This window comes from Thalia democratica, chromosome 6 (genome assembly GCF_965202585.1).
Source record: "Thalia democratica chromosome 6, ktThaDemo2.hap1.1, whole genome shotgun sequence".
In the NCBI taxonomy this organism is placed as follows: Eukaryota; Metazoa; Chordata; class Thaliacea; order Salpida; family Salpidae; genus Thalia; species Thalia democratica.
Window position 1 is genome coordinate 1580021 of NC_139170.1, and position 22496 is coordinate 1602516.

General features: G+C 22.6%; 2 protein-coding genes across 2 annotated transcripts in view; both read right to left on the reverse strand.

The window, feature by feature from the left end:
- The window catches only part of LOC145838047 (protein spinster homolog 1-like), a 42051-nt gene extending 22021 nt beyond the window's left edge, over positions 1-20030 (reverse strand). The window contains exon 1 of the mRNA XM_082945575.1: positions 19996-20030. Within this exon, the coding sequence (XP_082801701.1) occupies positions 19996-20030 (35 nt within the window). The remainder of the gene's footprint in view (positions 1-19995) is intronic.
- Positions 20031-20145: 115 nt separating this feature from the next.
- The window catches only part of LOC145838048 (protein spinster homolog 1-like), a 35592-nt gene continuing 33241 nt past the window's right edge, over positions 20146-22496 (reverse strand). The window contains exons 11-12 of the mRNA XM_082945576.1: positions 21963-22134; positions 20146-20345 (exon numbers count right to left, since the gene is read on the reverse strand). Of these exons, the coding sequence (XP_082801702.1) occupies positions 20275-20345; positions 21963-22134 (243 nt within the window). The 3' untranslated portion in view covers positions 20146-20274. The remainder of the gene's footprint in view (positions 20346-21962; positions 22135-22496) is intronic.

Sequence of the window (22496 nt, forward strand, 5' to 3'; positions counted from 1 at the left end):
TTTCTAAATTTTGTATAACACTAAATAATATACTTGTGCCTGAACATTTTTAATAAAAGACTATATTTTATTAGCTAAATATATTGAAGATGTTTTTAAAATGAATATTATTTATTTATAAAATATATTACTTAAAATAATATTATAAACAATGCAAAACAAACTAAAAATGTACAGTATGATAACAAAACTTTATTTACAGTTTTCATAAAAATAAACTATTACTTAAAGCTTTGAAAAGTAAAATGCGATGTTCGCTGCACAACACAAAACTTGAAATAAATTTTAATAAAATATATAGGTGATTTGAAGTTTCTTAAGCAACTTAAAAGTCTACTTTTTTATTCAGCAAGTTTATAAGATTTTATGTACGTTGAAAAGTTTTTAGATATATATCAAAAAACTAAAGATTTTTGTAAGAGTCTATACCTTTTATTGTAAGAAATAGTTTCATTAAAAAAAACAAAATAAGTAAATAAATTCTATGTCTGAACTTTAGTAGCAGAATACGATAAAAATAAACTAAACCAAAACTTAAAAGCTTTAGTGCTAAAAGTGATCAAGTAACGCTATATCTTTTTATGGTTTCTTTAACGCTATGGTTGTTTCTATTAATAAGTTGTTTATACTGCTATCACTCCATTCTGCTTAAGATTTTGTTTTTATTTAAGTGTATTTTTTGAACTTAATATTAATCATTAACAATAAGCTTGTGTTTTATTTAGTGTTAATTAATATATATTTATTTTGTAATGTCTTTTAAAACCATAAATTACAAATAAAAAAGCATAAGTTAAAATAGTACATTTTAAATGAAATAAACAAAACATTGCTTCATAATGAACAGTTTTATCTCATAAAATGTTACAACTTATCAAGTTGATAAACCAATCAAACTACAGATTACATGCAAAAAAAAATTGTTTCTGAATAAAATTTTTGTTAAGAATTTTATAGATTTCGACGCATTTTAAATTTACTTGCATATTTGATTTCCGTACAAAATATTTTGCCAAGTTGCTCTTTTTATAAATCACATCGCATTTTAAGTTTTAATAAAAGTAAATGTTGAGTTTTACTGACGTCATACAAAATATCACAAATGTTCGAAAATTTGGTATATATATAAATATAAAAGCTATTTCATTCATACATTTAAATTATGAAAATCACCTAATTTTTAAAGCTGTTTTAGGACGGCTAATATACATTTCATACCTTGAGTTTTGATGCAAAAACAAGTTGATTGAAAATCATTTTTGCTTTTAAAAGAATAGTTTTATTCAGTTTAAACTATCATATGAATTTAAAACTTTTAAATATCTTTAGTTTTTATATTGAATTTGTAGTTTTTTTTTATCTTTTAAAAGCTAGTCTAAATATTTAATACTCACAATATTATGAGTTAAATATAAATAACCTTTTGATTTAAAAGTATAATCAACCACATTAAAATCAAAGTTATATTTTTACTAGGTCAAGAATTATTTATAAATTATGCTCTATAATTCTAATTTAAAATACATAAAACTTATGTTTTGTCAAATTATTCATAAAATAATATCGTACGCATTAAATATAAAAAAGCGTTGCTAAAATTTCATAATTGAACACTTTACACGTATAAACGTTTCTTTCAAAAACCCACGGTAAATTTCTATTGTGTAGCATTATGTTAAAAACTGCGTGCATTTTAGTTCATGCTAAAATAGTCTAAAAGTGCTTTGTAAGGTCTATATTTTACCATAAAAACTATAAATTTACGCTTTTGGTCTAATTTTCTAAAATTTCGTAATACCAATCTAGTATTTTATTTAATGGTTGTATATGTATTGAATTAAGAAAGTTAATAAAATTTAGAACTACTATTTACACACTTTTATTTTTAAACGCTCAGTATATTATGAACTCTGTTACTTTGTGGAAATAAAATATGTTCTAAGTTATTTTTAATCTTTAATAAAAAGTTTTAGTTTTTTATTTGCTTTAGAAAAAAAATGTATACAAAAGTTTCTTAAAACAGAATACAGACTATGTTCAATTGTACAAACTAGTTTCAATAGTTGTTAACTCAAAAAAGTGATAATATGTTGATTCAAAAAATAAAACAAAACAGTTTTAAAATTCAGACCCTATTCAGATAAGTAATTGTGTTATAATTTTTGTGGTATAAAATAAAGTAAACGCTTATTTTAAAATAAAACTTCCGAATATTCTTTATTTATAAATTACAAACAACAGTTTCTACAAAAAAAACTTACAATTGCTTAAATTCCATAACTCTAAAAAGTTCAAGTTTTGCACAAAATATTTTGCTCAGTTAAACTTTTAGTAGATTTCAACGTATTTTTAAGTTTTAATAAAAGTTAATGTTTTACTTACGTCATTAAAGGTACAAAAACGTTTTAAATATTTAGTATGAACATAATATGTAAGCTAACATTTAAAGTCGTTTTTTGTAACGGCTAACAAATACTTCATTTTATAAATTTTAATTTGTTGTATCAATTTTTAAACTTTGGTTAAAATAGTTTTAGTCTTAAAAAGAAAGCTTTTACTTAATTTTAAATATCTTTTAAATTGACATTTGGTAATATCTTTAGATAATATAATGAAATTCTTTTTTGATGTTTTAAAAGCTGGTGCAAGCAGTTAAGAACTAAGTATAATTATTTAACTTTAAGTTTAAAATTATTATTAACGCATAGAAAAAACAAAATTTGTTTTAATTAGCTAAGAATTGTTAGTAGACAACTATTTTAAACAAAACTTTGCTTTACAATGTTAATTAGAAAACGAAACAAAATTATACCTAGTAAACTTTATCTATTTCTAAAAATAGTCAGTGTTCAAAAATATTTAAATATAAACCAAGTTTTAATTTTGTATGTACTAAACGTCTAGATCACAAAGTTGCTTTTTATATATTCGACTAGTATAAACTAACTTTCATTGTGTAGAATAAAGCTTGTTACACTATTTCAGTGAGTTTAAGTTTGTAGTGTTATTGTATTAATATCTAATGAGCATACTATTTAAAAAGCTTGAAAAATAAATACTTATCAATCTTTGTATGTTTGGTTTAAATAAACATACATTTTGTTTTAATACAATTTACATTTTTGTTCATTTTGCCTTTAAACTTCTAGTTTACCAACTGGAATATAAGATTTGATAAATTATTAATTAAAATTATTTAAATATAAATACATGGTTATTAAATCAACTTTTAAGTTATGCTTACTACCATGTTAAACTTTTTATTTCTTTGTCTTTTTTATTTTTGTCACTGCGATGTACAGAATGTCCTTAATCTAAAAATAAAGATCGTTTTATTTTAGATCTATGATTAAACAAAAACTTGTAAATGTTAAATAGTTTATCATTTTTTCAATAACTTTAAAAAATTGCACCAATGAAAGGCATAAAATTTAGAAATGTCTAAGTATTAGAAATAATAAAGTAATTTATAATATATAAGCTGTTAAAAAATTTCTAACTTATTTTTGCAACTGTATCAGTTATCTTTGTAAAGTTTTTATGTTGAAATGAGAAAAGGTTTCTTTTTAGAATTAAAAAATAATCATTTGATAGAATTTTAGTTTTAACAATTAATCTTTTAACAGTTTAAAATCAACTCTGTTCAAAACTTTTAATCTTTCAGTATTCTTTTTAAAATGTAATTTTGCAGAAACTATTTAAAGTTAGTGTGAGAGTTTACGTCATTGTAAATAACAGTTAGCAATCTTGAACACTATTTTAAAGCACATTAAAAACAAAAAGTTACTAAAAGAGTAACTAAAGTACTTAGTTTTTGAGACAAAAGTTGCTGTAAACGTTTTATAACAAAAAAAAGTTAAAGTCTTAATATTTTAATCTTATTGGCAAGTAAATGTCATTAAAAAAAACATTTAGTATGCCTCAAATATATAATACAGTTTGTGGTAATTAATAAAGTTACTTAAGTTAATAAAAATTATTGTAAAGTACTTTAAGCATTTAAAGGTTTTCTTACATATTTTAGAATTAAGATTTGTTTTGTAAAAGAATTTGTTCATGATTGCCGCTGACTTTTCAGTGTTTTACTGAAATTTTACATTGAATTACTTTAACATTTTCTACTTTGGACGACATGTAGTTTTTCAAAATTTATCTAATAGCTTACTTCATAAAAATACTTAAAAAAATAATTATTTTATTTTCAACCAAAATATTGTGGATTTTTAAGTGTGCATTCAAAACTAGGTGAGCAATAAGTTACTTAGAACATAAAATAAGTGCTTGTCCATACGGTTTTAAAATTAATAAAACATTAGTTCAATTGTAGTGTTTATTTTTTTAATGAAATTAAATAACTGCTTATGTTTTATACAAATATTAACAAATATTTTTAAAGGAATAAATTTAAAAATTTTAGAAATTTACTTACAACTTTAACAAAACTTTGTCTTTAAATACTATCAATTTTTTTATAAAACTTTAAATATTTCTTTTTTAAGCAACTTTCTACGAAATAGTTCAAAAAGTTTTTTATTACATTGAATGATTTTTAAACTTACTTATATGATAAATGTTTAAGTTACAGTTATCACTAAAGAGAACTAGAAAAATTCGTAGTTAGATGAAAATAATTCTAGAGAAGTACCTTTTGTAGTTTATCTAGATTTTTGTAAGAAACATTTCTGTAAACAATATGTTCTACATAAACTTAAACAAGATGTAACGTTATAAGGCGTTAAATCCTGGAGATCCTGATAAGCTAAGCTTATCGGAATGTATACCACAGATGTTCTTGTGCTAAAACTTTATTTCAACTAACGGCGTTTCACTGCTCTCAAATAAATTTAAGAACAGATCTACGGAGTCTATAAAATGTTAACACACATTAGAAAAAAAGCAGAAAAAAGCATGTATAATTATGTATAGTATTTATCTAGGTAGTAACTATAAATGGACTTTATATTAAAAACAAAGTTTGGGATAAAAGCATAAAATTATAAAATTGTCTACAAAAAAAACAAATTTAATAAAAGTAGGTACTAACCTCAAAAAGCTCTAAGAATAGGCAAGTTTTAAAAATGAAAATTAAATTGAGTTGTGCAGAAATGTTACGTCATAATAATTTTAACAAATTGTTCAATAATTTATACAGCTTAAAAACATGAAGTATTAAACTTGCAAGTATATGTGAGTTTTGTGAAATAAATTAGTACATAAATAGACAGAGTTATTTAAAGTAGAATCGTCGGTTATGGGGACAGATATTCGATAAATTGCAATACAGAAAGAGCAGTAATTGCAGCAGAAGATAAAGACCTACTTCTGAATAAGCGGCAAGATTTATCGAATATCTGTCCCCATAACCGACGATTCTACTTTAAATAACTCTGTCTATTTATGTACTAATTTATTTCACAAAACTCACATATACTTGCAAGTTTAATACTTCATGTTTTTAAGCTGTATAAATTATTGAACAATTTGTTAAAATTATTATGACGTAACATTTCTGCACAACTCAATTTAATTTTCATTTTTAAAACTTGCCTATTCTTAGAGCTTTTTGAGGTTAGTACCTACTTTTATTAAATTTGTTTTTTTTGTAGACAATTTTATAATTTTATGCTTTTATCCCAAACTTTGTTTTTAATATAAAGTCCATTTATAGTTACTACCTAGATAAATACTATACATAATTATACATGCTTTTTTCTGCTTTTTTTCTAATGTGTGTTAACATTTTATAGACTCCGTAGATCTGTTCTTAAATTTATTTGAGAGCAGTGAAACGCCGTTAGTTGAAATAAAGTTTTAGCACAAGAACATCTGTGGTAAACTTAAACAAATATTTTTTAGTAAAGTATAATATATAAGTATAAGTATAGCATTATATTTGTATATTATTACCTTTTGAAGCATGTTTTATAGAAAGTTTAAAACAAAGTTAAAACCTTTTAATAATAAATTAAATTCTTTTACTTATAAAAAAGAAATTTGATATTCTGAAAAGATAATAAATATTTTTATGAACAATTACTAGATAAATTGTGAACAAAACACATACAAAACTATAAAGTGTTTGTTAATTTTATTTGAAAATGCCTTTTAAAAACTTGTTAAAACTTTTAACATTGATAGTCTTTTTTATATGTGTTGAACACTGGGTTTTGGACTTGCAAAGTTCAACTCAGAGACTAAATTTTACATTCAGTATTTTCAGTTTGTTTACATTTAGTACTTTTCAAATGTGTTAAGTTTAAAATTATTTTTTTAACTAAAATAGTGCTGTAGTTCTATGCAGCTTCAAGATTAAGCTTTTCAACAAACTTTTGTACGGAAATTTTTTATATATTAAAAATGCAGCTGAAACAAATTAAACATTTAAACTTTGAAATGTTGAAGTTGAAAAACAAACAATTTTATCGTTAATTTTAATGAAAAAAAGAAAAATTCTGTAATAAATGAAATATTTCTTTTTCTCCATTTTATATTTTTAGCAGCTTTAGTTTGCCACTATACGCAACACCCTGGCTTTATATCATAAGCTTTATAATCAAAAACTAACAAAAATAATATAAGTGTTTTATGCCTTCTGTTAATAAGTAAATTTCAATTAATAGGTATTTATTTTCAGTTGTGAAGTTAACAGTTTAGTTAGACGAAAAGTTGTTAAAGTATTTTTAAATTATATATCTTTAAGAACATATTTTTCAACTATTGCAGTCTATAATTTAGCTTATTTAAAAAAGTTATTAAAAGTTGACATAACTGAATTTCTATTATTCGATTATTTTTTAGATGAAACTGTTTTATTCATTTAGTTTATTACTAAAATGTTTGTCGCATGTCTTATTTTTTAATTTGTTTTTTAATTTTTATTGTGTAATTTTCTTTCTTTGAAAAAAAAAAACTTTCAATTGTAAAAAATTAAACTTTTTTAGTTCTGTATAGTTTTAATTTATGCATTTGGTGTATGGTTTAACAACTGAACAGTAAAAGGTAGTTTTGTACATCAAGTCCTTGAACAATTATTTTTTTTTGAGTAGTCTCGTTTTTTTATCCAATAAAACTTTAACTTTCGAAAAAGTAAAGCTACTTTGATGACTGATTAAATTAAACCTTACGCTCAAACTTTATTTGCGTTCAAAATATTTTGCTCATTTAAGCTTCTAAAGATTTCAACGCATTTTAATTTTTGATAAAAGTAAAAAGAGTTTTACTTACGTCACACAGAAAACCACGAATGCTCAAATATTTGGTACAAATATATATTAAAGCAATCTTCATAAGAATAATCACTACATCAAAGAACTCCTGTATGCTCATTTTTGAAGTCGTAATAACGGCTAATTTATATATATTAACTTTTAACTTTAAGACAAGCTAAAGTTTTTCTTTTAAACTTATCGTATTTATTTAAACGAACTTTTAGTTTTAACACGAAACTGTTTACCTCATACCAGTTTTAAAATTACTCTCTTGAGAAAACTGTTTGTAGTCTACTATAATTAGTAGTTTTGTAGCTTTTTAAAAGCTTGGTGTCAAAATTTTAAATATATAAATAGTAAAATGTTAGTTAATTATCTTTGACTTTAAAACATAGAAAAAAAACTTTACTCAATTTAAGAACTATAAGGACTCATATCATTTTGAAAATAAAAGTATGCTCTAAAAGTTTTTTTTTTTAAGTTGATTATGGTTTATGATTTACTTTTCTTAATATATAAGCATATCGCAAAAGATTTATATGCGTTAAATATATCATACCGTTTGTTTCAAAGTTAATTTAAAAGTTTTACACACTCGAAGAATTTTTTAGACTACTGAAAATCAGACTATGTTTTAGGGGAAGAGTGATTATCAATTTAAAAGACTTTAGTGGTTTAATAGTCTCATATTGAATTATTTTTTTGTTTACTTTTACTGCTTAAAAATAATTTATTTTCTAAAATTATTAAACAACTTAATCTATTTGACTAGTTAAACAGAAACATGTAACTAGTTTGTTCGTAAATAATTTTATAACGTGTTTTAATATTTCAAACAAAAATTAGAAACAATATGTACGCAGTAAGCACTATACATTTAAATTTTTTAATAAGGGTATACAGGTATTTTTCTTTAATTTTATTATAAAATCGGGATTAAATTTTTTATTTGACAAAGTTTAGACCTTTTGGCATCAAAAAAAAAATAAAACTTGACCACACAACCAACAACAACAGTATCCGAGACAACCTGTTGTTAGTCGTGTGGTCAAGTTTTTTTTGTTGATGGCGCGAAAGGTCTCAACTTTGTTGATGATAGCTGTAAAAAATACTAATTAAATCTGATAAAACTAGCATAGACTAAAATCTCACAATATTCTGACAATGTCTGGGAAGTTGAGCTGTGAACAGAGTTGCCACGGTTCAAGCTGGGTCTGACTGAATCAGGCTAAGTCATTTTTTTTTTTTTTGGAAAATTTGGAAAAAGTCAGACTAAATCAGTTTTGTTGGTGTCAAATGATCAAAAGTCATTTTTTTAGGTCAAAATATCAGAATTAGTCAGTTCTATTGTACGAAATTCCTTAATTCTAGAATGCTTCAAAGTAATAAAATCTTTTTAAAATTGATTAAAATTGCAAAACTTTCTTAAAAATTTACTTACAAAATCATTTCATTTCAAAACCTTCAAGTGATAAAATTAATTAAAAAAAAAACCTTTATAAAGTCAGAATAAAGCTGCAAAATTTTCCAAGAATTATGTTGAACAACTACTACCCTATTTGAACAAGTATTTGTTGTATGTTGTATTTTTAGTATTTATGATCTCTGACTTGGAAACTTCCATAGTGAAACTTTGATACATACACAAAAGTCTACTTAGCAAAATTTTTGAATCAGAATGTTTTTTGTTTAAATAAGTTAATAAGATCTTCATAATTAAGCACTTAGTTTAGTATTTTATGTAACATGTTTATGTGTATGGTTTACTTCTTTATATACTACTGAACAGTAATCTTGTATCTAAGAATTACTAGGCTAAATTAAAAAGAAACCTGACAGAAAGTTTATATTTTTGTTCAAAAATATGTACTAAATAAAACATGCGTACTAAAAGCCGTATATGTCAAAATATGTGTATTCAATATATGTACTTATTAAAACATGCGTACACGGAATGCAAATTTAACCGAGAGCGCGTAATTAAAACGCGTATTTTAAAAGAGGGTAAAAGTCTGGTTAATGTGGTCAAAATCTTGAAAAACCATACAAAATTAAAAAAATTTTGCGTGGTAACCCTGTGTGAACGATTTGGCTGTGTCAGCTTTTCAACTTTACCCACAAGCGGTCGTTTCAGTTCTTTGTACTTAAGCCCGCTTGGTAAAATCTCAACAGCGGTTTCTTGCTACTGTGCCTACCTGGTGAGTCCTTACAAGTAAAAAACCGGTCGTAGGTTGTCTCAGATGCTGCTGTTGTTGATGGGGTCTTTGCTAAAGCTCATTATTTATTACTTTTTTGGTCTTTAGTGAAGTTTATTATTTTTTTGCTAACAAATATGTTTTTTTTTTATTATGAACAATAATTTTTTGTGTACTAATATTATGCACACTTTTATAGTTTTAAAATAAAATGTCAAAATAAAACAAACTTAAGTTTTAAGTCTAGTGTTGGTTTCATAAAAATACTACTATATGAAAACAATAAACATTGTAAAGTTAACGATTTGTTTTGCATGCCAGTTTGTAATTCATTAGCGCACTTTTTTTTAAATTAAATAGTTTTTAAACAAAATATATATCAAACATCATAAAAAATTATTAAATAACTCAAAATTTTCTTAATTTTACATAAACAGTCTTCATCAAATGTATGTGTGTTTTTTTTATACCCTGGACAAGACGTTAAAAGTTATCCTTGTTGTGCGACTCGATAACCGAAAGGTTTTTTTGTGCACCAGGTCTTCGAACCAAGTATTTTAAGCGCCATCATTTTCGTTCAATAAACAACATATTTGTTTTGGCCAAAAAACTATTTGTAAAATATCTGCATAACTAACTTGTTTTTGGAAGTAGTTTAAAATACAGAATAATAAATATAAGTCATTTGTTTTAGTATGTTTGAAATTCATCAAGTTTCATCAAAGCTAGTATAAATAAAACTTTTCCGACTGAAAGTTTATTTAAAAAGGTAATAGAACTCCTGAAAGTGTTTTAAACTTATATTTGTATCACAAATTTGTTGATGTTTTTAAACAATCATTCAATTGTTTTATCTCTTAATATTCAAAAATTGTTTCTTATTATATAATTCATCTTTTGTTTTTAAACTTTAGTAAAATTATTAGAAGTATTTTAAATATTTAATCAAATTTATATAAAGAAAGTGTTATAATAAGTTATTATCTCTGCTAGAGTACGAAATTCAAATCATTATACGCAATTTTGAAGTAACATACGATATAATAATCTTAAATCAAAAACTAAACGTTTTTATATAAAAACACTTTCAATGTTTACGATACAAAATTATTGTAAAATTTTGATTTATATTTGATTTATTTTAAGAAAATTATGTATCTAAATAAATATTTAAATTACTGTTCTTTTAATTCACTTTAACTAAAGAAAACAACAATTAGTTTAAACTTAAATTTAAAAACAAAACATGAATTTTCAAAAAAAAACGCTTTGTGTTCAATAAACTTATCTTTAATCATGAAAAGTACAGCAAATTTAACGACCAATTGTAGTAAATTTTACATGCATACTTGATTCCCATACAAAGTATTTTCTCAGTTGAGCTTTTTATAGTTTTCGTCGCATTTTAAGTTTAAATATAAGTTAATGTTGAGTTTTACTGACGTAATCAAAAGTACAACAAATGATCGAATATTTAGTATGAATATATATTTAAGCAATTTTATTTCTTCAACTCTTCTGTCAGTGGTGAACATCAAAAAATTTGAAGTCATTTTATATAACGGCTAATTAAAATTTCATACTATCAGGTTTAATAATGAATCAAATTGATTTAATTTTTATTGAGTAGTTATTAAAAAGACGTTGAACTTTAAGAAGCTTAACCTATCTTATAAATTAACATTTTGAAAAATCTTTAGATATCATAATGAAACTGAAATTTGTAGATATTTTTAAGGCTCGAAGAAGCATTTAAAATATATAAATAATCAAAAAGTATGTAAATAATCTTTAAAATTATAATTACTATTAAGACACGTAAGAAACTAACTAATTTTTACTTAATTGAGAACTGTTAGTAAAACGTTTGAAAATTTGGAACAAAATTCTGCGATGCGATGCTAAGTTAAAACCATTTAAGTTTATGTTTTGTAAATTTTATTTGTTATTTGATAATAAACATCGTATAAACAAAACCTAGTTTAAATGTTGCACTAAAAGTTTAAATAATAACGTTACTTTTAGAAAAATTAACTTTTATAAACTTCTCGTTTTTCAACTAACTCTCGTTGTGTAAAGTAAAACTCTTAAACTTTATAGGTAAGTTTAAGTTTGTTGTGGTATATGTAATACAAAATATATAATGGGCATATTGTTTAACAAGTATGTACACATGTATGTGTGTATGTTTGATTTAAATAATTATACAAAACAATTTTTATACAGTTTAAATATTGTTCTACTTTGCCTTTAATATATAAACTACTTTATACCAAATTTAAATAAATACTGTATTTAACTTTATAGATATTAAGTATAAATACATGCTTATTGAACTGACTTATAATTTTCGCTTACTACTATGTTTTATTGTCTTAATTTAATTATTAACCTTACAGCTATATAAGATAGGTAGCTGTCAAACTTGCACGAACGTACAAAATTGCACTAGGGGACAAAATTGCACGAAAATACTTTTGCACGAGCTGAAAATTTTCCACGGAGACATTTTTGCACGGGTTGAATATTTTCCTTTCTAATTTTTTTTTACTATCACTGTTACTTCTAACTCTCACTCTCAGTAAGTACATTTTATATTTCTTTTTAATTGATTTGTTTTATTTTTGAATTTTTTAATATTTTTTTTTACTATCACTGTTACCCCTAATCATTACCTTAATCAATAACTTTGTTTTTATTTTCGGTTTTTTATTAATACATCTTTTAGTTTTTTTTTTCATAGTTGTTTTTTTTTCTTTTTATATATATATATATTTTGACCCTTGGTGAAAATGTCTTCATGCAATTTAGTCCCATTCCCACGCAGAATATGTCCAAATTTTTTCATTGGTTTATAAGTTTCTTCTAGTTTTATGAGCTGATTAACATAGAAAAACTTTAATAATGATTATACGCAACAAAATAATTTGATAAAAAAAAAATTCAATAGTTTAGCAATACAAAAACTAAACATTGCACAGATTGTCTTATTAATCTTTTACATTTTAAAATCTGATTAATAGATTTAATTTTAACTATCATTTAAGTGTTTTAGTTTTTGCTATTTTATTTAGCAATTATTTTAGTTTCTATTAACACTTATAAATACTTTATTTTTTCTAAAGAAAATAGTTTTGTTATTAGATAATATTAACATTTTTGAAACTAAGCAAAAGTATAAGTTTTATTTTGAAATAGAATCAACAATAAGTAAATATTCTAAATAAGTTTAAGTAATGTTACATTAATAAAATCAACCATAAAATTTTTGACGCACTTTATTTTGATTTCAAGTTTATGCGCTTAAAGTCTCTTACATGCGTCTAATGCGTTACAAACAAACGCTCAAAAGCTTGTTATTAATATATATATAAACTAACTACACTTCATTGTATTTCAAATTCGCATTTATAATGCTTGATGAATTTTTAAAGTCGTTCGTTTAACGGCTAGCAAACATTTTATTAAATTAAGCTTAGCTTTTGTACTTGGTAGATAAAAATAAATTAAATGTTATTTGGGGCGTTACTAGTTTAATAGTTTTAAATTATATATACATTCATAAGAATGTGAATATCTATATTATAAAGTATGAATGTTACAAGAAACTACCGTTTTTTTAACTAATTTTATAACTTGTTTTATAATTTCTATCAACCTTTAATGTTTAAATGTGATAAACTTTGTAAAAAAAAGGTTAAAGTTTAACTCAAAAAATTTTTTAATCGTAAACATAAAACATAACTGAGCATTTTAATAAGCTTTTAAATCATTTAAAATAAATTTTTCAGACTATATTTTTATAATTTTTATATTTAAACTAGTATGTATCGATCTAATAAAACACACTTTTTCGTTTATTATTTTATACGGTCAATATCTTCAGTAAAGTTTGTTTTAAGTAATTTATACACTAAATAACGATTTGTTTTACTAAATTACAAAATTGATTATCTGAAAGATCTGATTACCTAAAACAACTTTTAAGCTTTTAATTGTTTGGCTTGAATAACACTGTTCAGCTTACCATTGGTTTATGATAACACTACTAAATTGTAGAGCTAACTTTTCTTATTAAAACTAAAACATATTCTCTTATTGACGCAATAGTCGCCTGCCAACAAACGCTTGAGACATTTTTAAATTCATATACATTTGGTTATTTTAATGTTATTTAGTTTTTTATACATACCAAAGTTCTTAAATTTTAAAAGTCGTAACTTTACGACTAGAAAATGACTCATACAATACGAACTTATTTGTTTGGAACAGTGTTAATATAAAACTGAGTAGTTATAGTAAAACTTAAAATAATTAATTTTTATATTTATCAAAATATAAAATAAAACAACAAAACTTTTAATCGTTTTTGATTTAACCTTGTAAAGAAAAATTGTTTATAGTTTTTTATAAAAATAATTAATTGTTAAATATAAATTTAAAGTAAGTATTGGTAAATCTAAATATTGGTAAAATTTCATTTCTATATTGTTATAATTCAGCAATTTGTTACCAAATTTTATATAAAAATTTATAAATATAATTATTAAGCATTTATTTAAAAGATTTATACTAGCAATGTGTATATTGAATGTATTTTATAATAAAAATATTGATTTTTACTAAAGAAAGCTAAAACTACTTCGAGGTTAGTATAATTAAAAGCTGAATTAAACTAAAACTACATGAATAAAATTATGCTGAGGTAGTTTTGTTTAAAAACGTTATACAGTTTTTAAGCTATTTTATTTTATTGAAACTTAAAAGTATTTTATTGAGCTCCAAAATAATCGGCTTTTTAAGATTTTTTTTTTATTAATACAATCTAGTAAAAAATTTTTTAAAAAGCTTGAAGTATTTTTTGTCATTATAAAACTAAAGTGAGTTTAGAAATTTAAACATTGTTTTAAAACTTTGTATAAAATGTTTTTAAATAAAAAGTTCTATATAACTAGCATAGATTTGTAATTATATAGTTCCTAACATAAGCTCCTTTTATTTTTAGTTTTAAGCAATAACTATTAAGTTTTAATGTTCAATGTTTACTTAAAAAAAAATTTTTAGTCTACCGCTGATTTTAAACTTTTAGTGTAACATTAATGACTCAAAACCAACTATAAGGACAAAAAATATCAATAATAACAAGTTTTATGTATATTAATTTAACTTATCTAAGTGCTCTTTTTAAAATTTTAATTTTTAAAGAACCGATTTATAGAGTATCATACAAAACATAAATTAAAATTTCTAAATGTCCATAAATATTCATACTATTTTAAAACAAACGTACTTTGTGCTAGTAAAGTATTATAAAATTATTAGTATTTTTTTTAATTTTTTAAGTCTTGTTTTATTATAAATAGTTTATTTAAAAAGTTATGTAACAGACGCCTAAGAAATATCAATTTAATAAAACAAAAAAAAAAAGAAAGCTTATACAAGTATAAAACTTTAATACTTTAAACTGCTACTTTATTTAAGTTTACATTACAGTAATTTTATATACAAAAGAGCTGCATTATTTTTACATATTTTTTAAATATTATTATTATTATTGCTGTTAAAATTAGCGGCACTAAAGAATAAAATTAAGAAGCTAAGAAAAAAGTTTAAATAATCTATATAGATACAACATGCTTTTAAAAATTTCTAAATAAATATATTATTTTTTTAACTGTATTTATTTCTAAATTTAGTGAACTTGAAAAAAAATTGTTTATGGTTTTGCCAAAATACTATTTGTAAAAATATCTGTTCTACTAATTACTTTTGAAAATAGTTTTAATGTCAAATAAAAAAGAAATGTTATTCATTTCACTCTGTTTGAAATTCATCAAGTTTTATTAATATTTTTTCATTGAAAGATTAATGACGATGGGAATAGAATATCTAAAAGTGTTTTGAACTTATATTTATATTAAAAATGTGTAAAATATTTATCTCCAAAATTTCAAAAATATATTTTTATGTAAAAGAACATTCAATTTTAAGAACTCCTGTAACTAAAAAAAATATGGAGTAGTACATAAAAATTTTAAACTGAAACTAATTAAATTCAATGAAGTTTTAGAATGAAAGTGTTTAAACAAAACTTTTTGTAAAAAAATAAATTATGAATGTAACATTTGTAGGTAAACCAAGTAAAAATTAAGTCAAAAAACATTCTAAATTTTAAGTTTAATTTGTTTACAATACATACTTATTTTGAAGATAACTATTTATTTTTATACACTGTTTTCAAATGTTCTTTAAGTTGCAACTACAAAAGTAATGCTTAAGTTTGAGATAGATAAGTTGTAAGTTTATTTCGTTAATTGTAATACTAAGTCATAAAACTTTATGATACTCATAGATAAACCTAAGAAATATTGTTAATACATAATACATTTACACTAAAATAATACAATTTAATGTAATAGAAACATTTCTACTATTATTTATCAATGTTTCGATTATAAGAGTTATTTAATACTTTGTAATGATTATATAAAACATAACTTTCTTAAAAATAAAATTATAAAATTAAAGTTTGTAAAAAAAAATGGCAATTGCTTTTTCAACAACAATAACTACTAATTTTGTTCAAGTATGACCTTATAGCGTATAGACCATGGCTTTAAAAGGTATCCATAAGGTGTATTTTATCAATAAGTTGTCAGAAAATAAGAAGAAACTGTTAAATTTATATATATATAACCTTTATTTTAAAAGTTAAGTGAGAAAAATCCACAGAGAAAAAAAAAAGAGTGTTATGTGTTACGGTTTCAAAACTTTAGAAACATTAGTTTAATTTAAGCATATATATTCTAGTTTGTTTTCTACTTAAATAAAACAACTGTCTCTATTGAATACAAAATTGTTAACTTTTATTTTTTTATTTTTGATTATTAAACTATAAAATTTAAAGATTTACCTTATAACGTTAACAAAAGTAAATCAAAAATGTTCTAGTTTTTTTAACTTTTTTAAACTTTAATGATATCCTATAAATTTCTAATAAATACTTCATTGTTCAAAAAAGCAAATTAAAACATAACTAAACTTATTTAAAGGATAAATAGATAACTTAGAGTTATACTACTTTAGTAAATTATAATTTCTTTTTAGTTAGCTAAAACTAATTCTAAACAAGTACTTTTTTGTAGTCTATCTAGCTTTTTTTATACGTATAAACCTTACCAGTTAATTGTAAGTAGAATAAAACATCTTTATAGCATCGTATTATTAATACTTTGGGTAATTACCTTTTGAAATATAGTTTATATAAAATCTAAAGTTACATAATTTATCTATAGTTACAAAATTTATAATAACGAATTCAAATATTTATTTTCGACTTAAATGAAGGATTTTACTAAACTTCTTTGTATGTACACTTTAAAAAAGTTATTTTTTCTATTTTATCTTAAAAAGTATTAGTATCGATTAGTAAAAACTAATCAAGACGGTTTTAACATGATAAAGTATACAAAAATTATCTTTTTGATTACTAATATACGATCTAAATAAAGTGAACTTATTTCTAGTATTTTAATAGTTTTTTTTTTGTTTCTAAAGCTACAACAACATAAAGCAGAGTATAAAACAACCAAAACTTAAGCGATTTAATTAACCACATAAAGGAATACTTAAGATAAAATACTTAAAGTATTAATTTCATTAAAAAACGATAGTAAAATTTATTTATTTGTATATTTTTCCCTTATGTTTAAAGTTAAATTGGAAGTTTGTTTATAGTGTAGATATATTTTATACTGTTAATCTAAAAATCACGTTATCAACTCTAAAAAAAAATTTATTTGGTGTGAAACATTTTTTTAAATAACATACTACAAAGTTAAAATTCAAAAAGTTAAACTAGATAGCCGATAGTAAATCTTAGCACAAATAGCTTTACTGTTTTCATTAAATTAATGATACTTTTTTAAAGCTTACTTAACAAACTCAGCAAAATGTCATTTCAGGTACAGTCGACAAGAGTAATAAAAATTCTAAATAACTTTTGTAAAATAAAACTTCGTTTGGTTTAGTTATATTTTACTTAACTGCTGATAAAACAATAGATTACATCACTTATTTTCATTGTTTTAGTAATGTATTCATAATTACTTTATACCTGATAATTGTCATTTTATGTTATGTTTTTTTAGTTTATGTGGTTTTTATAATTTATGATAAGTTTCTTTTTCGAAACTTCTACAAAGTTAATTGGTAGTTTAAAGTTATAGTCAGCTTTTTATACAAAAACGTAGAATAATATTTTGTTAAGTGTTAGTACCTATTTAGCACTATTAATTATACCAACACTAACTATTAATGTATTCATATTAAAACGTAGATAGCTTTCATTAAATCTATAAAGTTTACAATTTGTATATTTTACTGTTTACCAAAAACATAAATTAATGAATGTTTTTATATTATTAACTTTAACTAAAATGTTACTAATACATGTTTAGTTATCTAAGTGGCAAGTGAACATTTTAATATTCAGTTCAAAAAGTTAATTGAATTTTTTTAATTTGGTAGTTAAAAAGTTGTAAACTACTGTATAATCTAATGTTTATTTTTTTTTTACTTTAAACTAATGTAATCAACAACTAAAGTATTTTAGTTGAATGAACCAAAAACTTAAAGCAATGTAATAACAGATTTAATCTATATCTTTAGACTTATTTACTTTTGTTTAAGTAAATAATTATAGTTAAAACAAATCTTTTAAGCAAGTTCAATTTTGTCTAAAACCATCAAACTTTAATTTATTTTCTTTCTAATTTGATACTATATAAGTTTAAAATTTGACAAAAATATATTTCCTATAAATATAACTAAAAATTCATTCAAATACTATTTCAAACTTGGATGTTAGAAATTTATGCCTATTTAACTTCTACTAAATTTTAACTATAATAAAACTTTAAAGTTTTACGACCATAACTAACATATGTTAGTATAATCTTTTTTTTTATTACTTTAATAAAAGAAAATGAAGTATTGGTAACAATTTATTAACTATAACAGGAACAATAAATAAAATCAGTAAATTAGAATTGAATACTTGCATATAGAGGTAGTAATTATTTACAAATATATATGTAACAAATTAATCAGGGTTGCCACTCGTTTTTTCAAAAATTTTTCCAGGTTTTCTAAATCTCTTCCAGGTTTGTAAAAGTATACATTTTTGGTTCCATCTTTAGTTTAAAGTTAAGTTTATTGTAAGAAAACTGTAAAATAGTATAAAAACATTGGAAAGATACTGTTAAACCACTTTAAATATGTTTTAATAAAAAATCTATGATGATGACAAAATATTATTTATATGATAGATTTTTTAAGTCAAATCAAAAATTTACTACTGAACATGTGAAAATTATTAAAATTTCAGGTTTTTCCAGGTTTCCAGGTAGAGTGGCAACCCTGCAAATTAACACAAAACTTAACGTATTGTACAAACTAAAACAAAAACAATAAATAAAAACCATAACAAAACATAATTAACTATAATCAGACAACTTTTGAACAATATGTACAATAAAAGTAATAAAAAAGTTCAATATATATAAGAAATAAGAAATATTTTTTGGACTTTTCGACATAAGTAACTGCTAGAAAATATAAAAGTTAATTAATTTCATTTTTTAAGTACTAATGCATTAAAACAAATGAAAAGTAAAAAAAATTGTCTATAAAAACTTAAAAGCTAAAAAAGAAAATACTATATTTGAACTAATATACTTGTTTCATATTTTAACACAGTGGTTTTAAAAGCTATTTTAAATTAAATCGAAACTTTTTTAAAAACTACTGGTAATATATAATATTTTCAAATATATATATATATAATAAACTATAATATATAAATAGTTCTTATTAAAGTATTGCATGGTAAAAATTAGTACGCATTTTTGTATAGAACTACTTTTATTTAAATATCATTAAAAGTTTAAATATTATGCTTAAGTTAAACTTAAATAATAAAACAAATATATTTACAAAAAACAAAAATTAACAAATAAGTTAAAACAATTTCAGGTAGATAATATCAAAAAACTACTTCATAATTACTTAAATTTTCATATTGATGAAATAAATTTTTAACCATTTTATATTTTAGTTACATTACAAATAAAATATGTTAGCATAATAATAATATAAATATTAAAACGTTTTAATATAACAACAATTTACCAGACAATTACTTGGTACTTATTCACAACAAATCCAACGATATCACTTAAGAATAAATAAATTTTAATTATTTATTATTTTTCAATAATTGTGCAGTCGAAGCCAGTTCAATATCAGAAGAATTTGAAGAACTTCCGTTAGAGGGAGTCTTGCCTGTAAAATATTTTAATTATTATAATTAAACAAGTTAAAGTTTCAAATGAATCATATATAAAACAAACTTATAACATGCTTTAGTAAACTTTAAAACTATTTTAGTAATGTATAATTAAAAATAGAGTAATAGTTAATTAAATTTAATACATATTGGAGCCACCACTATAAATTTTTCTACATTTCTTGAGAAATACGATAAACTTAGGATATAAATCATTTGAAATATTTCACAAAAACTAAATCACCTTTTATCACCGCTCTTTCTAAAATGTGACGTCATAATAAGAAAGAATTGATAAAAACTTCAGACAAAAAATGTAAAAATCAAAAATTAGAACTTCACGAGGTAATTATTTATATTAGTATCAGGTGTTTGAGATATTTAAACTTGCAATTTAAAATAATAATTTCTGCTACATCATTATATTAAAAAGCTGCATTGAATAATTTAAGCAGCATAAATAAAAATGGGTTATTGTTTATTGTCAAATGGCAGTGTTTAACAGTTAATTATGACGTCACAGTTAGCATAATGTTTCTTCCCCGCAAACTTTGTAAGTTTTCATTTCTTTCCCGTCAATATCGTTTGATTTTCCTATATTAATTAAATTTGTATAAAAAATTTTCTAAAATGAACCAACCCAGTTTATTTGTGCATCTATTTTTTAACTTTTAATTTTTGAGGAAACTTAATACTTTCTTTATTCTATGACTTATTTCACCTAACTTTATATTAATATTTTTTTGTCAGCATATAAATATTTCAAACTTTTTTTTTTGTTTTTAAATATCTTAAGCTCTTTAACAGCTGAAATGTATTCATTAAGTAGTTATGATTTTCATTCACCAACTACTGTATAGTTCTATTGTAATTTAGATCGATATTAATATTGATTACAAACTTAAACTTAAAACCCTTTGAATAACTTTTATTGAAAAGTAAGGTTGCTAAATAAAAGGTTTCTGTTTATTTAAGTGAAATTATTTTACTCTTAACTTAAAAACGTACTCTTAACCTAGTGAAAATAAGAGACTTGGATTTTTCTTAGCTACATTTTTCTAATGGGTTTTTGTCAAATATGCACGAAGGGACATTTTTGCACAAAGAACTTAAGCTCGGCGTCAATTTTGCACGAATACACTTTTGCACGGGTTGAAGATTTTTTACTTTATTTTATTTCTACAAAAATTTAATTATTTTATTTATTTCATTTTCACTGTCACTATTGCCTCTATCCGTGGTCGGTAACTTATTTTTCTTCTTTTTTGGTTTTTTATAAACTTGTCTTTTTTTTCTTATACTTTAACAATTTTTGATTTACTCTCGTGCAAAAAATGACCCTTCGTGCAAAAGTGCTTCGTGTAAAAATGTCTTCGTGCATATTTGACCCGTTCCCGTTAAAAATAGTAGTAAAACTTCGTTTTTAGTTATCTTTCTTCTAACTTTTAATAATCAGCTGTTTATTGGTATGTACTTTAGTTTTAATATTAGCAATATTAAAAGCAGCCTAAATCTACAATAAAAAAGCTAATCTATATATAGCACCTCTAAGTCTAAGCATATGTAAAGTATTAGTAGTTATTAGCTAATACTTATAAAATAAAATTTCATGTGTTAATATTACTTTGTGAGTTTTGCTCTAATTTATTTTGCAAGTGAAGCATTTTTTTAATGATCAACTTAATTAATTTTTTGTAAGTTTGTAAATCATTCAAACTTTTCATTCAAATCAAATAAAAAAACATAAATGCACAAATAACTGGGTTACAAAAAACAAATAAATAAATTTAATAAAATAACAACATGCTACTATCTAAAATTTAGAAGTAATTAAAAAAAAGTTAACATGTCTTGCTTACAATTTTATTGAAAATTAATTTATTAAAAACTTTTTAAAACTTTAAATACTTTTAATAGTTACAAACTAAAAAAAACACTTAGCAACTTATTATACAGTTTTAAATTCAAGATTTTTATGCAATTCATATACCATTCAGAGAATAAGATAAAACAAATATTTTAAAAATAAATATTAACCATACCTACCTGTCACCACTTTTTTAAATAAATCATGATCATGCACTAAGACTTGTTTGATGTTTAAAAAAAAATAGAAATACTTTTTATTTATTTAAGTTTATTGTAATTTCAAAATTCTTACAAGTATAATTTATAATTCATGCAAATACATTTAATTTTAACTAATCAAACCTTTAAGAGCGTCTTGAACTTTTTTTCTGTCCTTGCCAACAAAGAGTGATGAGAACAAAAACATTGATCCGCCGATGACGACTGCAAATGGAGTCATATAAAATGCATATTTTAATGCAAGAAATTTCGTCACATACGTATCTGCTTTCCCGTGCTGCAAGTAATCTGAAATCTGTGAAAAAAAATATTAATTATATACTTTTTTAACTGTTAAACTGTTAAAAATAGAGATTTAATCGTTTGCTAACTAAAGATCCTAGTGAAACAAGTTCACTGGAGTATAAATAAAAACAATTTATACAGTAATCTTCCTTTATTCTACCAACATATGTTTCTGTGTGTCAACGAATCAACACACTTCAACTGTGTTGTTAATGGAAAGAAATACTTTAAAATGTATGTAGATATGTATTTCTTTCTATTAAAAACCTAGTTGAAGTGTGTTGATTCGTTAAAACCCAAAAACATATGTTGGTACAATAAAGGAAGGTTACTGTACAATTTTTTTTAATATTAGAATCTTAAAATTATTCA